Source organism: Arvicanthis niloticus, chromosome 17 (assembly GCF_011762505.2).
Source record: "Arvicanthis niloticus isolate mArvNil1 chromosome 17, mArvNil1.pat.X, whole genome shotgun sequence".
Taxonomy (NCBI): Eukaryota; Metazoa; Chordata; class Mammalia; order Rodentia; family Muridae; genus Arvicanthis; species Arvicanthis niloticus.
This window is the reverse complement of record NC_047674.1, coordinates 29,710,126-29,736,396: the sequence shown is the minus strand read 5'-3', so window position 1 is coordinate 29,736,396 and position 26,271 is coordinate 29,710,126. Positions and strand designations below refer to the sequence as shown.

Below are 26,271 nucleotides of genomic sequence, written 5' to 3'. Positions count from 1 at the left end.
GACAGGAGGTTAGCCAGGAGCCTCAGCCTACAACCTCCAGCAGGTTCCATAGGTACTTCGTACATACACATGTAACACACACACACACACACAGAGAGAGAGAGAGAGAGAGAGAGAGAGAGAGAGAGAGAGAGAGAGAGCCGAGAGAGACCAGAGAGAGAGAGAGAGAGAGAGAGAGAGAGAGAGAGAATATCAATATATCAATTAGATAAGCCAGAACTACAATGCTACAATGCTTACTCTATTAGTTCTTCAGTTGTGGTTTTGACTGGTCTGGAAAATCTCACGGAGTCTCAGACACACTTAGTGCATACTCTAATGTGGAGCCACCCTTCCCCCTTTTCTTCAAAGAGGGAAATCAGCTATAAAAGAAATGATGGAAAAACAGGACATTCTGATCCCTTCAAGATCCCACACTTTTTTCTTTCTTTCTTTTTTTTTTTTTAAGCCAAGCATTTGCTATTTTACTTTATTTTTTAGAAATGGTGCCTATGTGTGTGGGTGTGTACGTATTACTGCCCACAGAGGCTGCTGGGTCCATTGAAGCTGAGTCATGGGGGCTTGAGAGCTACTGAGTATGGGTGCTGGGATCTGAGCTCAGTCCTCTGGAAGGGCCTTATGCACTCTCACCTGCTGAGCCATCTCCCCAGACCCTTAACTTTTCCTATGTGATTTCTTGTCAAGATCAAACAGTTTTACAGAAAATTTCCTTTTTGATGGTATTTGAATCGAAACATGGTTTGTGTAGGATAGCCAGATGAAATGCAGGACACCTATTGAGACTTAATAGTTACATACTGGATAGTAGGCAACTTTAAGAAGCCATTTATACCATGAGATTATCCATTGTTCATGGCTTTTGTTCATTATGAGCCAACTCTGGTGACCTTAGGTCTATGGCATTTCTTGCCTATCCCAGGTCAAAGGACATGTATGTGTACATGCGTCAAGCAGAGAGCAGGGGATGGGGATGACTGAGGGAGGAAGATGAATCACAGCCAGAAACTGCATCATCACTAACTGCCACAGCCTGTGGGTCGTACGGCAGATTCGAGATAGAATGACAGGCTAGAGGATTAATTACATTAATTGCAGATGGAAAGTCTGGGGATCTGGGAGACTAGTCCTTCAAGTTTCTGGAGCTGTATTTTAAAAGAAATTTAACACAACCCTTTGTGGGGGATGGATGGACAGTCAGAAGATAGAAGTATCATAGTGGTAAAATATCATAAGTCCATTCCGAAGCCACAAAATTCAGGGTTAATGTGCTTCTCTCAGGGCTTCCGCCTGAGCAGGGAGTCTTATGTGACCACTTTTCTACTGAGATAAAACCTGTTCATGGCTTGATGACTGAAACACTCTCTGGCTATTTCTGACTTCTGAAGGGGTCACAGGAAGAGACCAGAGTGTCTATAAAGAGTTGAGACAGCTGTGGCTCAGCCCAGGCGTGCAGAATGCCTTTACTAAGGGGTCTGTGGGCATGATGGCTGGCACAACCTTACCCACCTTGAGTTACAGTCTGTGGTTCTTATACAGTAAGACAAGGGAAATTACAATCTTATTGGCAATGATGTTGGAATTTAATGAGATCTCACTGTAATATTTTACTGATAAGAAAGCTAGTTCCATAAACATAGGCTCCACTTCCCAGGCTCATGCTTCTTGTGGGATTTTATTCATATACTACAAAAAGGTAGATAATTCCCTTGGAAAGCAAGCCACCTCCTTTACACCATATGCATTTATTTGTGTGCTGAGGACTGAACCCAGGCAAGAGCACTCTACCTCTGAGCTATATCCTGGGCCACACCCTGCTATTGCAATAGATGTAGCTTGCCTTTAAAAATGTGGTGTGCAGGTGAGTGCAGGGGTCCCTTCATCTTGTCTGTTCACTGAGATTTGAAACAGTGTATAGGATAGTGTGTAGCTCTTCTCTGAATGCTGTAAGAAATACCACCCTCTGAGTGGCTTAAATAAGATACTCAGTTCTTTCAGTTCTGAAGGCTGTGAAGTCCAAGACCAAGGTGCCAACACATTCATTTGTTGGTGCTCTTCCTGGCACACCCACAGCCTCCTCAGTGTGCCTACACAACTTCTTCCCTGTGCGTGTTTTTTTAATATCACGTGAGCTTATGACCTTATTTGAATCTAATTACCTTCCAAAGTTCTCACTCCTAATGCTATGAGACTGTGGGTTAGGGCTTTAATGGAAGACTTTGTAAGAGTGTGGGAGCACACCAGCCCTCAGCTCCCACAGATGCAGGGACTTGTAAGGCTGACTGTCAAACCACTGCTGACCCTTTTGAAGTTACTCCATGGCCCAGCATCCTAGAAAGACCCCCAGTAGAGGATCTTCAGAGCATACTCATCACCCGCTGACGTGTGACAGTCATCACTGAGAAGCTCACAAAGGGAAGGTTGGCACACAGGAAGGTTGATTACCAGCTAAACCCTTCAGTGATGTCAGAAAACATAAGGCCATCTACAAAATCCACTGAGGACCTGTCACAGTCATGCAGAGTTAAAGACATGGTCTTCATTGTTCCCTTGAGAAATGAAGCACACTACTAGATGACAGGTTTTTTTTTTTTTTTTTTTTTTTTTTTTTTAAATTTGAGAGGTCCTCATACTTCAGCAGCTGTACCACTGGGAATGCCACAGTCAAGGATTGAGGGCTCTGATTTCTCTACAGCTTTGCCAACAGCTTGTGCATGTTTTAAAAAAAAAAAGGAGCACTCCTCATGATATGTAATTTCACATCTATACTTACATGAGGGCAGAGCCATGAATCTGGGTACACGGAGTTACACGTGGCTACTATATCTTTCAGAGTCACTGAAGTCAAGGGTGCTGAGCTTGGTGAGTCACACAAGAGTCTTTTGAGGGATCCAGGTCTTGTCTATAATTTAACAGCTACTGATCTTGACTGCTGCTGTCTTTAGGTAAGGAAAATGTGCTGGATGGTCTTCAGATGACCAATATGCTACAGTGGGAAGATTAAAGTCTCCGTGGAGGTGGAACTTTAAATGAGCTGGAGTTTCGTGTAATTAAGATAATTCTGAATGGAAATAGCCACTTTAGTGATTCCTTTTACACAGAATATTTACTGTGACTGCACTGCTACTTTGAAACTTCTCTAATTACTTAAGATTAGAGTGGCCCTAGGTTGGAGGTAAAGAATTAAGAGAGGAGGAGGAGGAGGAGGAGGAGGAGGAGGAGGAGGAGGAGGAGGAGGAGTGAGAGCTTGATCCTGCCTTTTATCACTAGTCAAGACTAAGTAGTCAAGACTAAGCTGTTTAGATGGTGCTGCTTAGTGGCAACCCTGTTACTAGGAAACACCATTGTTTGTGGTCAGCTTTAGGTTTGCAAAGCTCTTCCCCCACCCCCAATAATATCTTGCAATTTCTGACACACTGTTGCAAGGTGGACAGAGGGAGTTGTTACTCTCCCCTCTGACAAAGCTCTCTTCCCTCCAGTAATCTCTCCCAATGTCTGACACACTGTTGCAAGGTAGCTAGAGGGAGTAGCTACCCTCCCCTCTGCCCTGGTGGGAAAAGCCACTGAGAAATCAAGTTAGTCATCAGTATTTAGGCCACACACCAGGCTGTGTAGATGTGCCCAGATTTGACAGGTATTTCCTGAAACTTGTCAGCTGTGGAAAGCTGCTCAATCCCACAGGGGTGGGTACTACCAAGGGACAAGTGTGGACGGATGGCCAAAGAAGGAGGGCTGACTATGGGAAGGGTATCTAAGTTCTGAGCTGAAGCTTGGGAAAGTTTCCAAGTAGGTTGGAGGGAGTAGCAGGAGAAGGGAGTTGGGGAAGGGAAAATGTTCCAGGCTGAAGGAACAGCGCATGCCTGCATGAGTGTGTATGTTTGTATGTGGTGTATTTGTATGTGTGTGTGCCTGTGTATGTTTGTATGTGATATGTGTTTGTATGTGTGTGGCTCTGTATGAAAGGATGAATGGTTCTGTGGCTAAATCACAAAATGGGCCTCTGACAGAGCCAAGGCTTGAAGGGGACCTAGGAAACCATGTTGGCTGAGCTCTTACTATCGATTCAAGATATCCAGGGAGCTATGGGGTTTCCACCGCTCTGAAGCTTCACCTCATTTTGTTAGGGCAAGAAAGTCAGCATGGCTGATGATGATCTCCAAAACAATGATATATGGGTGTGTATACATTTTGTATCTTTGAATAAAATTTCTTTCATTTCAGAGTACCAGTGAATAGACACTAGGCCTCCAGCCAGTTGGAAGAGGAAAATTCTCCAAGGAATAGAAATCTTAGGAAACAGTCTTGGCTTGCATCTATTTCCCCATTCAAATGTTTGAGTCCAACCAATACACCTTTCAAGTGCTTTGTCACCTCCCACTTTAAGCTTAGAGCACAGGAAGATGGCTGTCATTCCTGGACCTGCTTGCTCGGGTGTAACAAGGCTAGGTGAGGCATGCTGTACCACACAAATCTCCAGCTGACTATATCTTCTGGGGAGGAAAATGTAGAGGCCCTTGCCCCTGTGTGAAGCACCCAGGCATGTGTTGTGTGTGACTCATGGAGGGCTGAAGTTTGCATTGTTTTAAGAGATTAAGTAGGGTGGAGAGGGAATGGAGCCCTGGGCAACCAACCATCCTGTGGTGAGCCAGGCCTTCCCTGTCCAAGGCCACATGTCCCCTGCAAACCCTGGCCCCAAAAGACACCACCCCCCCTTTCCGTGTCCATTAACTTTGGGTGGCAAGTGACTCAACAGTTTGAAGCTTTAGTTTCCATGTGCAAGATTTGGACACTAACACATGTCCAGAAGGCTGTCTGTTGATGACATGGTATGGTGACAGGAAGGTCCCCATGCACAGGCCCTGAGAAAGCCAGCCAGTATGGCCTACCAGGAGGTCAGAGGTAACCTACCATCCAGAAGGCACATCATCAGAGAGGGAGAGTTAACAACGTGCTTTGTGTCCATCTTTCCTTACACACAGAGGAACCTGTGTCCTTTCACAGTTACATAAAATAACCAGGACAGTGACTCAAAGAAAACCTGGTGCTCCTTCACATGCCCTCTCAGATGACTAACACCTCAATTTGCAGTGCTCATGGAGTGGTGTTATTTGCCTTGGCTTCTCTTAGCTTTAGGATCAGGCAAGCTGAACAGGGGAGACTGTCTCCATTGAAAGATGAAGAGCTGTGACCTCAAATGGCTCGCCGACTCCCTGGCTGTGAACAGGGTGAACAAAGCCAAGAAGAGGCAGTGTGGGGGGAGCTGCAGGGCCTCAGACTCAGTCTGAGTAGGTCTTCAGAAAGTGCTATTTGATTTGCTACACCAGGGCCAGCAAGGAGGCTGAACTGGCTTGTGATATTTAAAAGGGGTCATGGCCTTGGTCTAGCAAGCCTGTTTCAACGTTTTAGCTGAACTGACTACAGCGAGCACAGTCACACTAGATTCTTCTCTCAGGATGAGAGGGATAAAGAGTGGAAAACTTATGCAAAAGGAGATGGGAAAATTGTAGTGGGCCAAGGGGGCAAGGCTGAGAAATCCACTTGGAATTTGGTAGATCAGATGGTTGTTCCAAAACATCAGGGATATACTTTTCAGGGTTTATCCTGCAGGGACATATGCTGCCCAGGGATAGCAGAGGTGGGCACTGTATACTGCTTGCCAGGGTGAGGACATGATGTGGCTGCCAGACATTGGCCTAGGACCCAGCACAGGGCAGGGAGCTGGGCAGAGTGAGGAAGGTCAGGCTGCCCCAGCCAGCAGGAGCACATTAACCTTCCCTGGCAGCAGGGCAGTGTAGTGGCTCCAAATCACAATGATCAAAGGCCAGCTAGCTAGTATAAGCAGTCAGCACTAGGCCAAGGCTGTCTCAGCGAAGGATGAAAGGAGCAGGTCCCTGGGAGGGGAGGACTTTCAGACTGGGGCAGGCCCTGATCTCAGAGCAGCAGCAGCTGGACAGTCAGGTCTCACTGGCTGTGTGACTTCAAGAGAGACGCTTGGCCAAAGGACAGTTCTGGGAGGGAAGGACAGTAATGGAGAAAGTCTTGTCTGACAGGAAGTAAAGCCAGAGAAGGAGGACTCTGTGGGCTTGGAGATGTAAAACAAAATCAAGCCAAGGGAACCGGGGGCCATGATTTAAATAAACTCCCATCAGAAACAGCTAGGTAGTTTGAGTTTTGAACAAGACACAAATGCAAAAAAAACGATAACCCCAGACTATCAAACGGCTAACACATGTTTCTCTAACTGGCTTCCTGTGGTGCTGGCAGGGACAGGAGTGTTCGGAAAACCACATGTGCACTTAAGGTGTAACGTTTTTAAAACTTCTCTTGTTAGATAGATAATTGATGAGTTGGGAAGATAGCTTAGTGGGTCAGGTGCTTGCCATGCAAGCCTCAGGGCTTGAGTTCAAATCCCCAGCACCCATGCAAAAAAGTCAGGTATGGCTGGCTGTTATCTCAGTACTGGGGAGGTAGGGGAATCAACCGGGATGCAGTCAGCCTAGACAAACAGAACCCCAGGCTGGTGAGATTCTCATCGTAAAACAGGAGGTAGCCAGCTCATGAGGTTATCCCCTGGCCTACACACACACACACACACACACACACACACACACACACACACACACACACACACACGTGAACCCACACACCCAATTTGTTACTCTGGGGTCTCCTTTTGGGTTTAGCTGAATTTCCCAGACCAGGGTCACTGAGAATGATAGTACAGGCTGAAGTTCAATGCAGGAAGGAACTATGTGTTGTCATCTTCACTGGTGGTCGGTTTAAACATTCTAAAATAACTGACCAGTAATTAGCAATTAGTCACTCATTCCCTGCGGGACAGCAAGTCTATTATCAAAGAGGGTTGTCAACAAGGCACAGGCAAATGTCTCTTTCAGAAATACATAGTTGTAAAAAGTCTCTATTTTTCAGTAGATAGCTGATATAGAAAACAAGCTAATCGAACAACAGTGCCCCCCTTAGCTTTTGCACTGAAATGCCACGTACATTGTTTTGTGTTCATTTAAATAAGAATTAAATGGGCCACGAACATTAGACACACAGAACACCCACTACCCTTGGTTTAGAAGAAATAACTGCAGGGGTGTTAAAAGACATAGGATCTGCTGACCAAGTGACAAAGACTGAGGATGCACACAACAAGAATGGACCATAGTGTGGGATGATAGTGTGTAAAAATAAGTAACTGCAATGTGGTCCAACTGCCCTGTCACTGAAGTGTGAGGACCTGGCTCCCTCTGCTCCTTCCCACTGTCTCCAGAGCACAGTGATGCACATGTACAAGGGGTGACAATTAGTTGTGTTACTTCACAGTCACAGTGGCTGGAGGAGCAGGAGAGGGGTTGAACCAGGCTTTGCTCTATCCCCAGTCCAGAAGGCCGGGGTCACTTCTAACCCTATCTGAGAAGGAGGCAAACAGGGCTTTGATGGGAACCCAGAACCTCAAACCTATGAGAGGACACCAATTTCCTGCTCTATGGATGAGAGAAGGTCACGTCGGTCAGGACTCCTAGAGCACCAATGCTTCCCCCAAATTCCTGACATAGAATGCTTTCTGATTTCAGTTCCTTTTCAGAGTCTGCAGGTGTGTGTGTGTGTGTGTAGACCCAAGTCTACATGTAAAACCAATTGTTTTTCATATACCTTTCACACATATTCTGAAGGTAACTTGAGATGATGTTATACATAAAACAAGGTTTCATAATAAGGACTCTTCTTCCACTTGTGGTGTTGAACTGGTGCTCTGAGAGTTCTGGCTTTTGGAGCGTTTTGGGAATTGAAAATCTTTGGAGTAGGGATCTCAGTTTCCATCTGCAGAACCACGCATTTTCTTTTTAACCTGTAGATTTATTTATTTATTTATTTATTTATTTATTTATTTATTTATTTATTTTACTATGTAAGGTCTGTATCACCTATTTTAACCGTTCTCCACACATCAGCTCAGTATCAAGTGCAATCATACTGGCACACAGACACCATCACTGCGTTTTTTTCTCATTTTTAAAAGAAGACAGAGTTAAGTCACCCATGAGCTGGGGCTCTCAGCAACTGTGGACATTAACTAAAAGGTCAAAGCACTTTCACCCAGAGGACCCTCCCGCTGATCCCTCCCTGGGCAGACATCAGGTGGCAAGTCTGTATTAATTCTCAAGCACTCCCAAACCCACTAAACCACTGTAAAGGGCAATTAGTGGCTTTATACAATCGGTTATTTATTTACTCAGAAGACTAACTTCTTCCTTGGCTCTCTTCTGTTGCGTGAAATACATGCTTGGGACCTTTTAAACTGTGTATTATTTACCTGATAGGACTCAATGGTTTCTCTGGAGCTATTTCGTTTTATTGTGGAAATTAGTACTGGGTTGCGGGGAGCGTTAAAGTTGAGTTCTAGACTCTCTAGGCCGTGCACTAGCCTCTTGTTAATGTAGCGTTAATGCAGCTGACTGGGCTAATAGCCACCCTAGGGCCGTGAGGGAAAATTATGTGGCTTCTCTGTAGAAGAAGGGCGGGTGGAGGGTCTCCCTTTGTGAGCGCTGATGGATAGATATCACAGGGTCCTGTTACAGACCAGAGAGACTTAGCACAAATGGCTCTGTACATGGCCCCACACAGCGGTTTTCAAAGAAAGAGTATTATCTTGCTCTGCAGTAAGAAAACCAGGCTAGCTCTTTTTTGATCATTGGGAAGAGTTTCAGTAAATGACCTAGAGGAGCCTTCCAGATGGCTGAAGTGGGAGGGTGACAGAGACACAAGCTGTGGTCATGTATCCATCAGAGGCATGAGTGGACCTCACCGAGGACCTTGGCTTTTAGGGGAAAAAAGGCTGGAACAGCATTTGAGATGTAAAAAATAGGTAAATAAATATTAATAAGAGAAGACCTCTTTTTTTGGAAGACAAGGGAGTTGAAGGAAATACTGTTCTGTTCCTCAGACTGTGTGGAGCTGGTTCCAGCCTCTCCCTTGTCACAGGGCAGAGCCAGCACTCTCTGGACACCCTGCAACCTGGATCTATTCATACTGATGGTTCTTGTGCTCCACTCCTGGTCACGGTGACTGATGAAATTTTCCTTCATGTCACACTTCACATGCCCACCGGGTCCCCTTTTCTGAGTGTTCCACATACCATGCCAAGGTCAGTGCCAAGGTCACTGATTGATGGCTTGATGGGGGCAGGGACTTTCCTTGCTGAAGCATCAGCCCTGGGGTCGGAGCGATTGTCCAAGGGCTCTGAGATGTGGAGGAAAGTTGCCCAAGTCTATTAATAGAAAGCCAGACACAGTAGGGTTTTAGGGAAAGTCAGGACATGAAGGGAAGTGGGGTCCATTGACAACATCCTCTCTTTATGGCCCTAATGTTGAATCCTTTCTTCCTTGCTGAGATGGCTTGGGCGAGGAGTAAATGAACAGTAGCAACGGAGCCCTCGGGATGCTGACACACACCTGTTCCAAGAGGAGCACTGTGCATGCTGAAGCACAGGACCACACTCTCTTTGCTACATTCTGGGCTCCTTGGGAGTGGGAGCCATGGACAGTGGATCTTGGTATAAAGATCCTCAGAATGGCGCCTTACCCAGTGGCTGTGTTCAGAACTGTACATGTTCATTGGATACACTAGTAGACAAAAGGGGACATTTTAAGTCTTGTCATGATACAAAACACTGCAATGAGAATGGGGGTGGGTTTACCATCATGGAGACGGGGCTATAGTCGTCACCTGACCTCACTTGGTACCAGAAACCTGATGAGACTGCATGATTTTCTCCAAACACATTGAGCAATTTACTCAGACTCTCTTGCTTACCCTTGGACTGATTTTATTATAATTAATTGTTCAATATTTCTCTCTTGCTCCATCCATGTAATAGCTGACCATGTTGCTTGACTCTCAAGCAGGCCGGCACCTGCCTGAACCCCAAATAATGAGTCCCTCTGCATCAACTTCTCCCTTCTAAGACACTCTATTGCTGACATGGAGCCAGATTCAGAAAATTATTTTTTACTTTAAGCCCAGAGTTGCCTCTGTAACCACAAACCACTGGTTTGGTTGGTCATTCATTCATTCATTCATTCATGTATGCACGTATTCATTCATGCATGTATTCATTCATTTATGCACTCATGCATTCATTCATGCATGCATTCATTCATGCATGCATTCATTCACTCATACATGTATTCATTCATGCACATGCACTCATGCATTCATCCACTCATACATGTATTCATTCATACATGCACTCATACATTCATTTATTTATCCATCCAATAATTTTTCCCCTAACTGCCAGGTAACATCCCAGGGGTAAAAAGATGTCTAAGGCAGCAAGATGGAGGATGCGAAAGGTGGCTAAGCCTAAGGTGGAGGTCTCTGATCATTTCCAACTGATATTGATTGAGAAGATGGCAGAGAGCACTGGCTGGACCTGGGCTAGATCGCAGCTGGGCCACTTGCTTCCATGTTGCCCCTGGTTGAGTCACAACTTGAGTCCTTAGTTTAGTTTGCTCATTTTTTTTTTTAAGGTTCCACATACTTCTTAGGACTGTTCTGAAGATTATAAAATGATACAGCTTCTAAAGAGTAACACTACCCTTTGGAGAAAGACTAGGGAACACTGACGGCTGGTAGCAACCTGCTGCTTTAACACTTCACAGTGTTAAACTTCCCTGAGTTTAAAACTTCCTTAAAAATGCTGCGTCTCTTCTTTTTGATGCTTAGAGAACGAGAATGGAGAACGGATCACTTGAGCAGCAGGGGAAGGGGCTTGCCATTAAGACTGATGACCAGAGTTTGTTCTCTGGGATCTACAAGGGGCAAGGAGAGGATCCTCCTCAAACTGAGGACCTTCCTCAAGTTGCCCCCTGACCTCCCCAGACACCCAGTGACACGTGTTGCCCATGAGTGAATAAATGTAAAATGTTTTTAGAAGAGATCGGTTACCAGTGCACATCAGCTGCAGCCCCCCCTCACACTGGACTGAGCAGAACAGGGCCTACTGAGCTGGTGGCCCTCTCCAGCACACTACACGCCCTTGGTTTGGCTGAAGCTGGGCCCCTGGAGGAAGCAGTGGGGGAGGGGGATAGAAGCTGGAGTAGAACCCCCTGCTGAGCCAGCCAGCGCCTGCCCCTCCCCACTCCCTGAGTATGTGTTTGATCTTGTTTCTGGACACAGACCATTTCACACTTGGCTCTGTTAGGTGGAGGTGAAGCTCCCTTAATTGTAGGCTATCTGTCACTGACTTCATTTCCGTCTATTTTCCCCCGACGGAAAATAGGACTCCATGCATGAGGTTTATTGAAAAAGAGGGAAACGGAGAGCAGCAAGTGAGCAGGCCCAGACCTCTCTCCTTGTCAGTCCCACACCCCTGCCTCCGGCTGGCAGAGACCCCGAGAAGAAGCGCTTTTCATGGGGTGCACTTCATCCGGCTCTGCACCCCACTGAGTGCTGCAAGCGCTCAGCAAGGCTCCGTGGAATAAATGAATAAATCTACAGCAGTTGTTTGGATTTCAATATAAATGGATCTTGGACCCGAGAATCTGCCAGATGGGCAGACAGGTTATAGTCTGGTGATGTGTCTCCAAAGCTATAAAAATGTAGTCATGGCTGGGAGCTGCACACTGACATTTCAGAAAATGATTATATGCACAATTTAAGCACTCCGGCCGTTCCTGCCCTCCAAGTGCCGCTGCTTCAACGGCTGCAATGATATTGGCTTTCTTGAGCCTTTTTTTTTTTTTTTTTTTGAGTCAAGTGAATTTTTTCCTCAGCCCCTCATATTTCTAACAGAGCATGATTTATTCATACCAAATTATGCTCCATTTTTATAAAGCCCGAGTTGCTGCAAATGATGCCTGAGGTTCCACAGAAAATATTAATTCCTGATCTGCTGCTATAAAGCATGCCTGCTCTCCGTGCAGAGGCTCTGTCGCCCCAAGACAGATGGAAGCAGTCTCGGGGTATGATTAACTTCTTAGTCCTGGCAATCTCCTCCCGCTCCTCTGGCCGCAGACTTCCAGATTGACCTCCAGCTCCTCTGCAAATGAGCAGTCCCTCAGATTGATAAATCACACGTATCCCTCTTCTGATCAGGGTTGTCTGCTGTTTACTACTTACAGAGAGAAGTTAATCATAGTCAGGGCTCCTTGTAGGCTGCACACACACCCTGCCTCTCTAACAGCCCTTGCGTATTCTCCACGGTTCTGATAAGGAGGCAGCTTCTGCAGTGCAAAGTCTCCCATCTTTGTAAAGGAACCAACCAGGCATCTATTTCTTTCCCTGCCTCCCATGTGCATTAGGTGCAACTGTGCATAAGGAGAAAAAGCACTTGGATTATAAAGATAGAGTCCCGTGCAAAGTAATCTCTATTAATTGGCTTATTTCCTCAAAAAATTTGTCATTTCTTCCTGCCCTGGCTGCTTGTTGTTTTCATCTTTTGGGGATACCAGTGGGGCTCGAACTTCTCAAAAACACAAAATATCAAATCCAATTCAATCAAAACAAAAATCCACAGTCAGGTGTGGAGAAAAACCTAACTCGCACTGACCCACCTTCCCACAACATTTCCATCCTGTCATCTCTGGGATGGTCCAGGAGTCCAGCTTCTCACTTTGCCTGGTGTACTCTTCCATGACCATGTGAACTGTGCTGTAAACAAAGCTCATTGCTCTGGTCAGTATATGAGGTGAGTTTTGAAGTTAGGCAGTGGATGTGTTACAGCTTTGATTTTCCAAGACTGTTTATCCATCATGAAACTCCCCAAACTTCAGAGCCCATGTTCAGGGTGTTAAGCTCTAGTGTGCCAGTTTACTGTGGATAGAGCATGACAGAGAAGGGCCAGGACTCTGTGTGTCTGAGAAAGTTAGAAGAGGGCTAGTGAGTGGCTCAGTGGGCACTGGGGCTTGTCACTAAAGCCCGACTCTGAGTTTGATCTCTGAGATCTAAGTGGATGTCATGGTTTGAATATGCTCGGCCCAGGGAGTGGCACTATTTATTAGAAGGTTGGAGTAGGTGTGGCTATGTTGCAGTGGGTGTGGCCTTGTAGGAGTAGGTGTGTCACTGTGGTCATGGGCTTAAGACCCTCATCCTAGCTGCCTGGAAGTCAGTATTCTGCTAGCAGCCTCCAGATGAAGATGTAGAACTCTCAGCTCCTCCTGCACCATGCCTGCCTGGATGTTGTCATGCTTCCCGCCTTGATGATAATGGACTGAACCTCTGAACCTGTAAGCCAGTCCCAATTTAATGTTGTCCTTATGAGAGTTGCCTTGGTCATGGTGTCTGTTCACAGCAGTAAAACCCTAACTAAGATAGTGGAGAAGACTGGTTCTTGCAAGTTGTCCTCTGATCTCCACACATAAGCATGCAAACACACATATGTACATACACACACACACACACACACACACACACACACACACACACACACACAGAGTGTAAGACACCTTTTTAATAAGCTACAAGAGTTTCTTCAATGAAGAGATGATTTTGAAGAGTTAAATGCTTTAAATTTTTTTTAAAAAATATTTACTTTTCTGAGTATGACTGTCTTGCTCACATGCATATATGTGCATTGCATGCATGCCTGCTGGATTCCCTGGAACTGGTGCTTTAGATAGTTGTAAGCTACCATATAGGTGCTGGGAATTGAAGCTAGGTCCTCTGTAAGAACAACAAATGCACTTAACCACCGAGGCATCTCTCCAGCCCCCAATGTTTTAAATTTAACTGACATATCACACCAAGTGCTAATGTATCAACATATCATGCTTATGAATGCATGCAATTTAAAATAAACAGTTAAAAGATGAATTTCACTCAAAAGGCTTAGCCTATATTATTAAATATTGGGTTTGTGCTAGGGTGTTTTAAAACAAATGAGGAAAATTCTGAGACATGAAAGAATGAAAAAGAAAAACCTTCAGAAAGTTTCTGGGAATCCTTATAACCACTAGTACCTCAGAGCTTGAGATTCCCACCCAGCCTCAGGAAGGGGGTGGGAACTCATCCTTTTCCCTTCCTTACAGCTGGCCTTGCTGGATCACGTGTCAAAGCAATGAAGGCAAGCTTCCTTCCAAGTAACCTTATAATCCAGATCCTCCCACCAACCTTCATCAGTACACAGATGCCACTTTGGTAAACATCGTTGTATTCATGGGCTATTCTGAGCTGAGGGCAAACAGTTGGGCAAACATGTTGGGCATGGAGTGCCTAAGGAAGGGCAAGAAGCCCAAGGGTGCACAGTTGGAGCCAACAGGGATTCTCTGCCCAACTCCAGAGTCACAGACTTAGAAAACATGTCAGGTCTGAACATGCTTGGTCTTTTGGATACAAAGGGGAGTGCCATGTTAACTGTTATGGAACTTTATAGACAGAAGTGAGAACAGGCTAGAAGAAGACATAGTTGAGGAAGCCAGAGGGATCCTGTAATTTGATGTCGGATAGATTGTGATGGTTTACACTGTCAGCCTGACGGGATTTAGAATTACAAAGGAGATGAGAGTTGAGGGACTGCCAAATTTAGGTTAACAGAGATGGGAAGATGTATTTAACTGTGTGTGGCATGGTTCCACAGGCTGGGGGCTCCCAGAGTAAAGAGAAAGGAGGGAGTGAAGGATGGTTTACTGCTATCTGATTCCTGACTGAGGACATGATGTGACTAATTGTCCCAAGTTCCTGTCATGATGACCTTCTTCCCACAATGTCAAGGAACTGTGAGTCCAAATGAACCCTCCTTCCTTAAGTTGCAGATATTTCGTTACAGCTACAAGTGATTAATAGATTATCCCACACTCTAAGTAGTTGGTTGGGATGATCAGTTTCATTGCAAATCTGTGGTTATTCTGACAGAGTATTAAGGAAATCATGATGATATGGACCCAGGACACAATGACATTTTTCTAAAAATATTGGCTTATTCAAAATATTAGTAATAGAATAGAAAAAGACACTTGCTATGTGAACAGTTACTATCCTCTAATTAAAAAAAAAAAAAAAAACTAGAAAATAATGAATTAATGAATCCAAAGAATTTAGTAGGGTTTTTAAGTCCTGATTTTGAAGAATAGCGTTTATAATTCATTTTTCTTTATTTTGAAAACAGAACTCACCATGTAGTCCTGGCTGACCTAGAACTCAATATAAGACCTGAGTATGGATGGTGCTTGCCTTTAATCCAAGTACTTGAGAGGCAGAGGCAGGTGGATCTCTGTGAATTCAAGGCTAGCATGCTCTACACGACCAGATCCAGGCCAGGCAGGCTACGAAGTGAACCATCTCTAAATGACCCCAGATGCTCTCACCTATGCCCCAGATAATGAAAACAGAATATGTCCAGAGAGGGAGGAAGTGGCACAATTCTCGATGAGCTAAACAAGCCAACCACAAGATCTCAGTTTGCCTAAGGCACACATCATCACTTACACATACGTTAGAGGGGTGTCCAACCTAGGGCCATGAGTTGCATGTGCTTAAAAATGGCTACCGATGCAACCCACCACCAAACCCAGAAGTTACAATGAAGAAATGTCTTCATTGTAACTCAGTTATTTGGTTCTTGAGCACAGATTTTGACATAATGTTGTGTCACAATGTTGAAAGGCTGTACACACCTGCCTGAAAGCTTGTATCACTCAAGTGGCTCGGCCCTAAATTACCAAATGCAGACAGAGAGAAATAAGGAGAAGGTAGCTCCCCATGAAGGTATCACCAGAGAAGTGCGGTAGTGTGAGCCGCCACCTGAAAGTGAGCCAAGTTCATCTAATTTTGAATAAAAACCTTCTGGATTGAAGAGGGGAATGGCTTTTTATATTGGGGAATAAAGAAATGGTGACCACTGGGACCCTGGCTTCTGGGCACCAGACTGGCTTGACAGGTTCTAGTGAGAGTATTGGAAAGAGGTCAAAGGGCTCCTCATTAAGATCTGTCTACACTGGCTTCCCAGGGCTAACTCACTGAGAACAGACCTTTGATTGTGTCGGTCCTGGTTTCTGATGCAGCCTATCTGATTTTAGAGGGAATGCCCATTTTCCTAATATACGGTTTGATTCATTCTGATAGAGGTTGTCATGGTGCTTTCCAGTGTTTATATACATGGTTTCATCAAGCATGTATTTCATATATTAAGAAGTTCATCTAAAGGGTATAAATGAGTGGTTTGTGGAATCAGGGTTGTAGAAACTCTGATCTAATATAATATCACAAGCTTTTCATTACCCTCCAGAAAGGACATATAGTATCTATAGTAATGGTCATTCTGTGAAACTTGGATTTATTTCCCTTGCTTTTCAAAGCATTTGACCGAAAGACTCTTACTTTCAAAGAGAAGACAAAAAGAAGAAAGAAATACGTGTAGAAAGAAGTTGATTGGGTCACAGTGTGAGTTTTGACCCTTGGTCTCTGTGACCAAAAGGCCCAGAAGCATTGCACGTGTAGGGTTTCTGAACCACCCAGCAGCAGCTCCAGATAGCTGCTCTCCGAGCACGTACGCTTCCGTGGCTGTCAAGGGTGAAAGGCTCTTAGTTGAAATAAGCATACTCAGGTCCAGGCCACCACAGAGGAAGTGCTTTCCACCCATGTGCTCTAGGTAAATTCACGTAAGTGAGGAGCTGCACCTGGGAGGAGTGCTGGATTGATCTGGTTTAGTCAGCAATTGCTCATTCTGAAAGGAAGTCCAAAGGAAGGGAGGGCAAAGGCTGGCTAGTCAATAGTAACATGTGTGCCAGTCACCTCACAGGCATCTCCGACTGAGTCCAACACTGTCAGCTTCTCAGGGATCATGTAGAGATAGGCAGTTCATCCGACTTCCGACAGAACACATGTGTGCCTGTGTGCCCATGCTCGCTCGCTCTCCCCATTTTGCGCTGCAACCTCTCTCTCTCTTTCTCTCTCTCTCTCTCTCTCTCTCTCTCTCTCTCTCACACACACACACACAAGGTGTGAGTTCCAGCTTATGCCTTTTCTTCGGTTTTATGACTCCTTCAGTCATACAAGGCAGGACAAACAATGGAGGGCATAGGAAGTCCGGTGGGCGAGCAACATGCAAAGTAGGCAGGAGAGCACATAGCTCAAGAGAAAATCTTATTGGAAGGCACAGTCCTCTGGGTGAACCAATGTGGAAAGAGCGATGAAAACACCTCAAAATAAAGAAATACTTATTGCTGAGAAATGAGCTTGGCTCTCAGCCAATTCCAAAGTTCAGAATTTACCACACCACTCAGGCCTTCCCCACTAAGATTCTTGTCTCTCGTTTCATAGCACAACAAGGGATTCTTCATACTTTATGTGAAATACAACAAGCCGAGTTTTGCAGTAATAAACTCCATGCACGCATGACAAATTCAAGCACGCAGAATGTTTAACATCCCAGTTCGCAGATTCTTTAGGGACAAAATCCGATTATGAATTATATGCCACAATAAATAGGGCTCAATGTTTCATAAAGCAATTTATAGTTCATAAAAATGACAAAATGTACCTGTCAGCTAGAGCGCGGAGAGCTGTTCTCTGGGCTGCCTGCTGGAAGAAAGGGTAGAAATGTTTATTTAATATTCTGACTTTTAAATTATGCGCTCAATCAACACTTAAAAAAAAAGTATCACACACACATTTTTGTCAAGCGGCCAAATTCTAAACTGTTAGCAACACAGTAGAAAGCCCTGCTGTGTCATGAAAGGAAGGTTCTTGGTTAAGGGTGCTGCAGCAAGGCACATCTGCCTGTAGGGGGCGGCTGTGGGGGAGGTGCTAAGTTTTCTCGTCATGACAATGTGGGGCAGGTCTCAGAAACATGGCAAAGACCTGAGCCATTTTTTTCTACTACCTGAAATTAATTTTCCGTTGTTTTATCTTCATTTCCTGTAAGAAAAATAACCTTCTAACTTCTTGGTAAATCTCTGTTGATGTGTGTCTGTATGTTGTGTGTCTGCTGTTGTGCATGTGTGAGTATGGCTGGGCACACCTGTGGGTCTATGTGCAGAGGCAAAGGAGGACACTGAATGTCTTCTTCCATTGTTGCCTGTCTTATTCCCCTGGGTCAAGGTCCCACACTGAACTCAAAGCTCTCTATTTTGGGGAGGCTGGCTGGCCATCAAATTCCCAGCATCCACTTGTTTCTGCCTCACTTCAATGCTGACGTTATAGGCACATGTGGCTATGCTTGGCTTTTTTTTTTTTTTTAATGTACGTGTTAGAAGTTTGAATCCCGAAGTATGCATAGCATGTCCTATGACCACAGAGCCATCTTGCTAGCCACTAAAAATATTACTGTTTTCTTTTAGATTCATCTATTAAAGGTCTCTTCTGCATTTGTAAACCCAATCGTTGACTGGACAATCACAAAATATTACAGAACTATTGATATTTTTAGGCATGACAATGATGTTCTGACAGTGGTTTTGTTTGTTTGAGAGTTCTTTTGGCGACCAGGAACACTGCTCGTTTGGTAGAGTTCTTTCAGTGTGTGCCAGCCTAAGCATTATCGTCTAGATCCCAGCACTTCCGTGGAGACATGTGTATCTTAAGCCCAGCCTCAGAAGCCGAGATCAGTGAGCTCTTACTGCAACGCACAAGCTCCAGATTCAGTGAGAGACCCTGACTCAAAAAAAAAAAAAAAAAAAAGAAAAAGAAAAAGAAAAAACACCCCAAGAAACCTAGCAAGCACACCAGCCATCTATCATGAATCTCATCTTAAACATAGTTCCTCCTGTTGGTGACACTTGGAACACTTCAAACTGAACCTCAAGTGGAATGGGCTGCCACCAAGACCTGCATCTGACACCTCTGTGCTTAAACAGCCCAGTTCCTGCCTGTGGTTAATAGGACTTAGCCTGTGTTCCCTACTGACTCTCCCTTGCTTCTGTATGTTCTCACTCTGACTTCAGGACAGCTTCTAGCAAGTCTGCAGCCTCCTTAACCCTTTCTTAGCCACTCTGTAATTGGTACATGTGTGGCCTGAGAGTTAATATTAGTAATTGAGACTGGAATAAAGGAACTTGAGAATCCTAACAGTTACCTATCAGGCAAAATCAGGAGCAAATGGCAGCCAATGAGATGGCTGTATTTTGTAAATTTCTGGCTACCCAATAAGTTCTAACACTGTGGAAAGACAACAAAAAAATAGCACGGAGGGTGGCTGAGGAAGACACATCACATGTAGGAGCACCTGCACACGTGTGTACACCCCCATGTGAATCATGAGGGGAGGGACCCAAGATCAGTCTGAACTTAAAAGTATATTGACTACTTCCTCCTGTCTCCAAGGATTCCTCTTGCTGACTTCTCTGACTGGTCATCAACAGTGAGTGTTCATGTGTTGCTGGTTGGAAAGAGATTCAGAGAACACAGGAAGACAATAAAAAGCAAGGAGTGGCTGCACCCACGGAGGCGCCTGTGAACGGTTGTACCCTACACAGTGGTGCCTGCTAATGGATCCTGCCAGCCAGCTCTGCCATAAGCGGAGTGGGATCAATGGAGGCTTCCTTTTAGCAAAGCCACAGGATGCTGGGCTTAGAGACCAGGCACTCTCCATCGGTCAACCAATGTCTTTCTGTCAGCCTTCACTCTTCCAGTCTGTCTGTGAGGAGCATCACGACACGATACAGTGGGACCCAGCACAACGACCTGGGCTACTGGGTTTTTTTTTTTTTGTTGTTGTTGTTGTCGTTTTGTTTTTGCTTGTTTGGTTTTTTAAATGCTTGGTTTCTAACTGTGCTTTTCACTGTAGCTACTCGTTATTTTGAATACACAGTCTAGAGGACAATCATCCACTAAGAAAGCTAATGAGAATGTACTAAACATTTAAAATCACCCCTTCAGGGAAAAAAATAGATACGGTGTTAAAGTAAAATGCTGCATCATATACCTAGGCAAGAGCTGGCTATTAAGGGATTCTGTTGCCTATTCTCCTAAAGAAAAAAGGAAAGAAACAAAAACCCTTCAGTGTTTCACCTGTCTTATTTTAAGGTTGGAAAATAATGAAAGAAATAAACATCAGGATTGAAGAGTCAAGAAAACAATTACTTAGGTGACTCGTGATTGAAACCCCAAGGTCCAGTTGTGAACTAGATAGATTGCCCAATTCCATCCCTCTAAGATTTGTGCCACAGTGACCACATTTTCCTCTCCTAATCGCTCATCAGCTTCTCCTCTGATATGGTGGTGACACGGTCACTTGAGAGGGTTCAGAGAGAGCTTTGCTCATCTCTCCTGAGTGCGTTATTCATCCGTGAATGACGCCGAAGCACAAGTCTACAAGACAAAACAAGTTTTCTGCCAGAAACAGTCACTTTCCAGGCTCCTCTCAAGAGATGACATCTTTTCTACTTTTTTATTTTAACAAGGCTGGTGCTTGGAAACATAACCAGCAGATATTCCAGCTCCAACATGTGCTAAATGAATTACAAGTCACAATCTGTTACTGAAAGGCAATCAAAGAGGAAATTAAATGCCCTTTTGTAATTGGGTCCAGCACAGGGCAAGTCCATAGACACTGGATGGCATTGTGAAGCAAACGGAGGAAGGGACCAGAGGTCTGTGGCAGCCCAGAGTCATGCAGTTTCTTGATGGAAATAGAATTTATGCCTGGATAGATATGTAATTTATTCTGAACTACCTACTATGTGTAGGCACTGGGTTCGGTGTAGGTGACAGGAAAAGCAAATGAAGGTCTCCATTATACCTCTCTGAGTCTGGAGGTGGGGCAGACATGAAAGGTCTGCAGGCAGGCACACAACAGTTTGCATCACAATGGCTGTGGCTGAGGAGGACAGTATGCCAGGAAGTGGAACAGTGGAATGACCAATGGCTACAGAAAGCTCAGTCAGTGTGGGATAACAAGGCCTGAAGAGAAACATGAGACTAGAGGAACAAGGGAGGGTAAAGGTGAGCCATTAGACCACAGGAATCGGGGAGGGAAAGGAGAGCCATTAGATCAGAGAAATGGGGGGGAGGGGAGAAGATGAATGGGGGAGAGGAAAGGAGAGCCATTAGACAAGAAGAATGGAAGAGGGGAAAGGAGAAGAGGAATGGGAAAGGAAAAAGGAGAGCCATTAGACAAGAGAGAGAAATGGGGGATGGGAAAGGAGAGCCATTAGACCAGAGGAATGGGGGAGGGAAAAGAAGAGGAATGGGGGAGAGAAAAGGAGAGCTATTAGATCAGAGGAATGGGGGAGGGAAAAGGAGAACCATTAGACCAGAGAAACGAGGGTGGACAAGGAGGAAGAGCTAGATTCAGAGGAAATACTACAGCAAGCTCAGATCCTGGCTCAGTGAGAAACTACAAGGTCACTGTGGCACAGTTCCGTGGGGCAGTGGGGCCATGGCAGAGCTAGATTAGGCCAATTTCAAGGGCTAGAGAGGTCAAGTGTAGGCTTGTGGAGGTACGGGACAATTGGAAGTCACTAAAGGGGTTTTACATGGACAGAAGCTATTAAATAAAGCGTGCTTGTCCGTTGTGTGTAACTTCCTGGGAATCTATAATAAAGTAATGGGGATTGGTGGTAAAGAGTCTATTTTCAAATGTCATGCTAGCTTCCGTTTTGTATGGCAAGTGTGTTTGCATAAAGAAGAACTACCTGTAGGGTTATTACAATGAGAGATATTCCACAATGGAGAGCACTGTCACCCTCTGCTTCACTTCTATGTGAAGGAACTGTCTCTGGTAGAACACGGCAAGGTAGGACAGGATGGCATCAGCACCAGATTTCATGCCTGGGCACCTGGATGGAGACGACTGGCCAAGATGTGGGGCTGTGGGTGCAGGTGTATGAGTCAAAGTGCAGTAGGTCTTGTGCCATTAGGTTCAAGTTACCTATGGATGTTAGGTAGAGATGATGGTGATATCTGGCAATATTAGCTGAAGTTGTTAAAAAAAACAAACCAAGCAAAGATACCAATAATATGGTGGTGTGATAGCTCAGTCGGTGTGAGCATGAGGATCTATGTTTGAGTCCCAGAGTCCATGTTACACAAGAAGGAGATAAAGGAGGAGGAGGAAGAGGAGGATGAGGATAAGGATGATGATGAGGAGGAGGGATGAGAGGAAGAAGTGGAGGAATGGGAAGGAAAGAAGGAGGAATGGGGGAGGAGGTAGAGGAAGAGGAACAGGAGGGAGAAGATGGGAGGGGGAGAAAGGAGAGGAGGAGAAGGAGGAATAGAAGGAGGAGAAATGGTAATGGCACACATTTTTAATCCCAGCCTGGGAAGCAAGGGACAGGCAGATTCCTAGGGCTGACTATTCAGTCATTTTTATCCTAATCTGCAAATTTCAAATACAATGAAAAACTGTTTTTGTTTGTTTTTTAAAATGAAGGTGGAACACACACACACACACACACACACACACACACACACACAAAAACACATGCACACATACCTTCGTCTCTCCTTAAAATACCCACAACAGTCATAAAATTGATAAATACAGCTTAAGGTTCTGGGCCAAGCTTTTGCCACTGCTCTAAAGGAGCCCCCTTGTGTTTTCCTGGAAAGCATGAACACTGTGTATTCCGAGGTTCAAGCCTTCTGCTCAGCAGGCTTCCTCTTCACTCTGTTCTGCACTGGGGTCAGGCAGAGGCACTGAGGACAAAATCACGGAACCTCTGTGTAAGAACACTTTGACAGGGGGTGCTAACAAGATGGCAGTCGGAGGAAGGAGGAGAGAAAAAACCCTCCTTGGCTGGGCACCCTGGGCTGTCTGGTTCTTCTAATAAAGACAGCTCTGTGTGGGTACTGCTTGCACTTTATAAAACCCACATTGAGTAGGCTCCTAAGGACAGGCAGAAGAATTCCAGAGGTGACAGAACTCAGTAAAGAAAGCCCATGGCTGAATGGGGCGGCAGAGGACAAACCACCAAGGTTCCTGAAGGCAGAGGCGAGCCCACATCTGTAAGGTTTTCTGGCTCTTTCCAGGCACTTGCTCCTGATTTAAATTCCACCTCAGCTCTGAGGTCTAGCTTTTTACCCCGCCAAATTGCTTCTTTAAATCCCAACTTTCCTTGGGGCCCTTCTCCCCAAACTCTGGGTCAGTAACAGGAGTTACGTTCCAGGCATCGTCGGAGCTCGCCATTGTAAGGTAGCATTTTAACACCAGCTTCCTGTGCTCCCTTTAAGATGACACAAGGCAGAGAGATCTTAGTGAGTTCTTCCTTCTTCAGAAAGTGCTTCTTTACATTTAGAGGATGTCAACAGGGGACTTCTGGGCATGACTGAGTCTTCTCATGGTTAAGGGAGGTAAACTGCCTTTTGTTAAGCAACTCCAGGGCATTATCCCCCCCTGGAGACAGGCTCTGAACTATCCACGTTCTTCTGGGCTCTGAAGCTATTTCCCTTATAGACTTAGGGTCTGTTGTTCAATTAATAGATCATGTGATCCTACCCTGAGCTCACCCACTACTCTGGTGCATCGTGACAGGACTGTGTGTTAGGTGTGTGTAGAACCAAAGGCCACTGAAGAGTCGTTCAGATTAACCTGACACCTGCTGCTCTGGATAACAGAGAACCAAATCCACCTGCCCTCAGGATTGAGAGGAGGCTCTTGTAAAGGTAGCAGAAACAGAACAAAGCCCTGGCAAGACAATTAATTGTGCCTTCAGAGGGAGAGAGCTAAGCTTCTAGGACAGAGAGCTGACGGGAGCGTATGCCTTTACAGTTCTGGTTCTTGACACTGGGATATTAAATCTGGAATATGGATGCTGACACTAAGACACAGTTTTAAATCAGACGCTGATTCACCTTCTAGAAGGTTCTCTGGCCTCTAGGCCTCACCAGAGTAGATAAGTCCATTCTCTAGAATCCAGAGACATACATCTGGGGGAAAGGAGCAAAGTCAGTTACTGGTAACGAATCTGAGCTCTATATTGTGGTGCCTGGGGCTATGCATGGGATCACTGGGCTTGCGGTGTTGAAGTTTTGCGTAAAGATGATGCTGGTAGGAAATAAAAAGCTGATACAGCTTTGTAAGCTATGGACTAGCTGGTTATTTAGGTTTGGGTTGGAGACAGATCAATTGTCCCCACTCCCATGTTAAATCACATGTGCTGTGACTACTGCTTGATATTCCAAGCACTTGGCCAGATGCAAGTGTTGGCTAAGTCCTATGTGACCAGCCATAGCTCTGTGACCTACTCATCTGGGCTTTGGTCACTCAGTGCTCCTGAAACTTGTTCCACGTGGCAATTTAAATTCAGCCACAACTTGAGCAAGGCCCAAACGGGGATGGCTTATTGATTACTGTGATTTAAACATATATCCAAAGCTTTCATTGACATATTACACACACACACACACACACACAGACACACACACACACACACACACACGGTCACAGTGGTGTGATCTGTCAACACGTGTATGACGTTTAGTGGTCAGAACAGGATAATGGCATCTTCGTGATCTCAAACATTTATCATTTCTTTGTATCTGGGATATTCAAAATCTTTACTAGCTACTTTGAAATATGTGAGTAGCTGCTGTCAGGCATGGTCAGTCACCTTTATTGTTTCAGAGAACATCTGAAATCATTGTGCTTGCCCAAATGCACCCTACTCACATGAACCACCTTTCTACCCTTCCCCCACACTCTCCCTAGTGGTCTCTGGTGCCGTTACTCTGTGAGGTTCTCTTTGCTCTAGCAGCAAGACACTAGGACGAGTCATCTCTCACTTTGTGACTTTCCAAAAGCTCTCCTTTTACAAAGATCCTCTTTGCTACCTTAGTGTGATGCTTTGGTGGATTTCCCTTAACGTCCCACTGGCCTTAGTGGGTGGCCAGTAACTGAATAAAAACAGAGTCTACACATGTTACTTTGTTTTTATATGAAGACCACACAAATATCTCGGTAGCTTTGTTTTAACTGTGATCTGTGACTGAAGACCAAGAATCCGAGTCTGACTTTATAGCTCATCCAAACGTTTCTACTAAAAAATACCCAATGTTTGACAGTAAAAGTAGCTTTGTATTGGTCAGGCAGACTATCCCACTTGTACTTTCCAAACCGATAAGGTAAGAGGAAGCAGAAACAATCCTGAGCTTGTTATTGGTGTCTGGCTTTTCACTGGCTATATGAACACTGCGTGCAAACACACTCACTCTTCTTACAACTGCCTTGAACCTTCAGAAGCCCAGTCTAACTTGAAGAAAGATAAACCCAGAGACAGTGTTGATCCAAGCTCCCCAGGGGGAAATCCTGGCTAACCAGGATCTCCCCTGATTCAGTTGTGGCAATGATTGTACAAAATATCAAATATGAGTCTTTTCTCTCAAATACTATAAAACGTGGGCTTAGGACCAGGAATTAAAATCTTTTTATCTTCCTCACCTGGTAAGACTTTTATGCAAATGTTTTAACCATTTCCACTCAGTCAAAGATTTGTTTACACAAAGGCCAAATGCTCTATTCTAGAATTTGATGGCTTTGAGCAGTGACCCTTTTCACCTTGGTGCAATAGCCTCTTTCCCCTTCTTTCTTCATGTCTTATAAGCCAATTCTAATTGGATAAGACTGGGAGGTCAGACTCAGCCAATGGGGAAAAGACACAGTAACTAAATCAGAATAAAACCAAACACATTTTCTGTCTCAGGGTGTTTGCACCCTTCCAAGCACACCCTCTTGACCAAGAGTAAAGTTTGTTATGTTCGGACACCTCAGTTGAACAGTGGTGTCTTTCTTTGCTATCCCAAATACATTTCTAACAATTTTGGGGGCTCTGTCTGGGAACCGAGCTCATTTGAGGGCGTGCCTTGGACCCAGTTTTAACAACTGTCTGATCTGTTTCTTAGAGATGGCTTTATTCCATTTACCACAGCCCATGGGATGCAGAGCTGTTCTGAATAGAACTGGAGAGTGCCAAGGGCCCTTGAATGATAAGAATGGTTTGCCTCTATGCTTCTCCAGGCTGAGAGTCTCCTGAGAAGAGTCATGCTTAGGTGATAACCAGCCACATACATGGGGGAAAATTAGGATAACAAAAAATAAGAATAAAAATTTCCAAAAATTTATCTGGACCAAACACCTGCATACCTAACTGCAGGTGATTCCTTCGCTGCAAGTCATTATCCACATAGGGAAAGATGCAATAGCACACACGGAGTGCAGACACTCTAAATACTGATACTTCCTGACAAACTAATAAAGAAAACAAACAAACCCCCCAAACTCCACATCATCAGAATCACAAGACAGAGGGTCACCCCTCCCAGTTAAAGGAATGTGCTCTGGAGGGAGAATCCACTTTCTTTGCCAACTGACAGTCCTGCTGAAAGATAGGT

At 44.9% G+C, this 26,271-nt stretch overlaps 1 protein-coding gene across 5 annotated transcripts in view; it reads right to left on the bottom strand.

Moving 5' to 3' along the window:
* Aff3 (ALF transcription elongation factor 3) overlaps positions 1–26,271 on the bottom strand; it is a 454,396-nt gene that overhangs the window by 58,644 nt on the left and 369,481 nt on the right. For 4 of the 5 annotated variants that reach the window (XM_034521387.2, XM_034521390.2, XM_076915018.1 and 1 more), the window contains one exon: positions 17,486–17,526. In XM_034521387.2, the coding sequence (XP_034377278.1) occupies positions 17,486–17,526 (41 nt within the window). The remainder of the gene's footprint in view (positions 1–17,485; positions 17,527–26,271) is intronic. The other variant, XM_034521388.2, reaches the window with a different exon arrangement.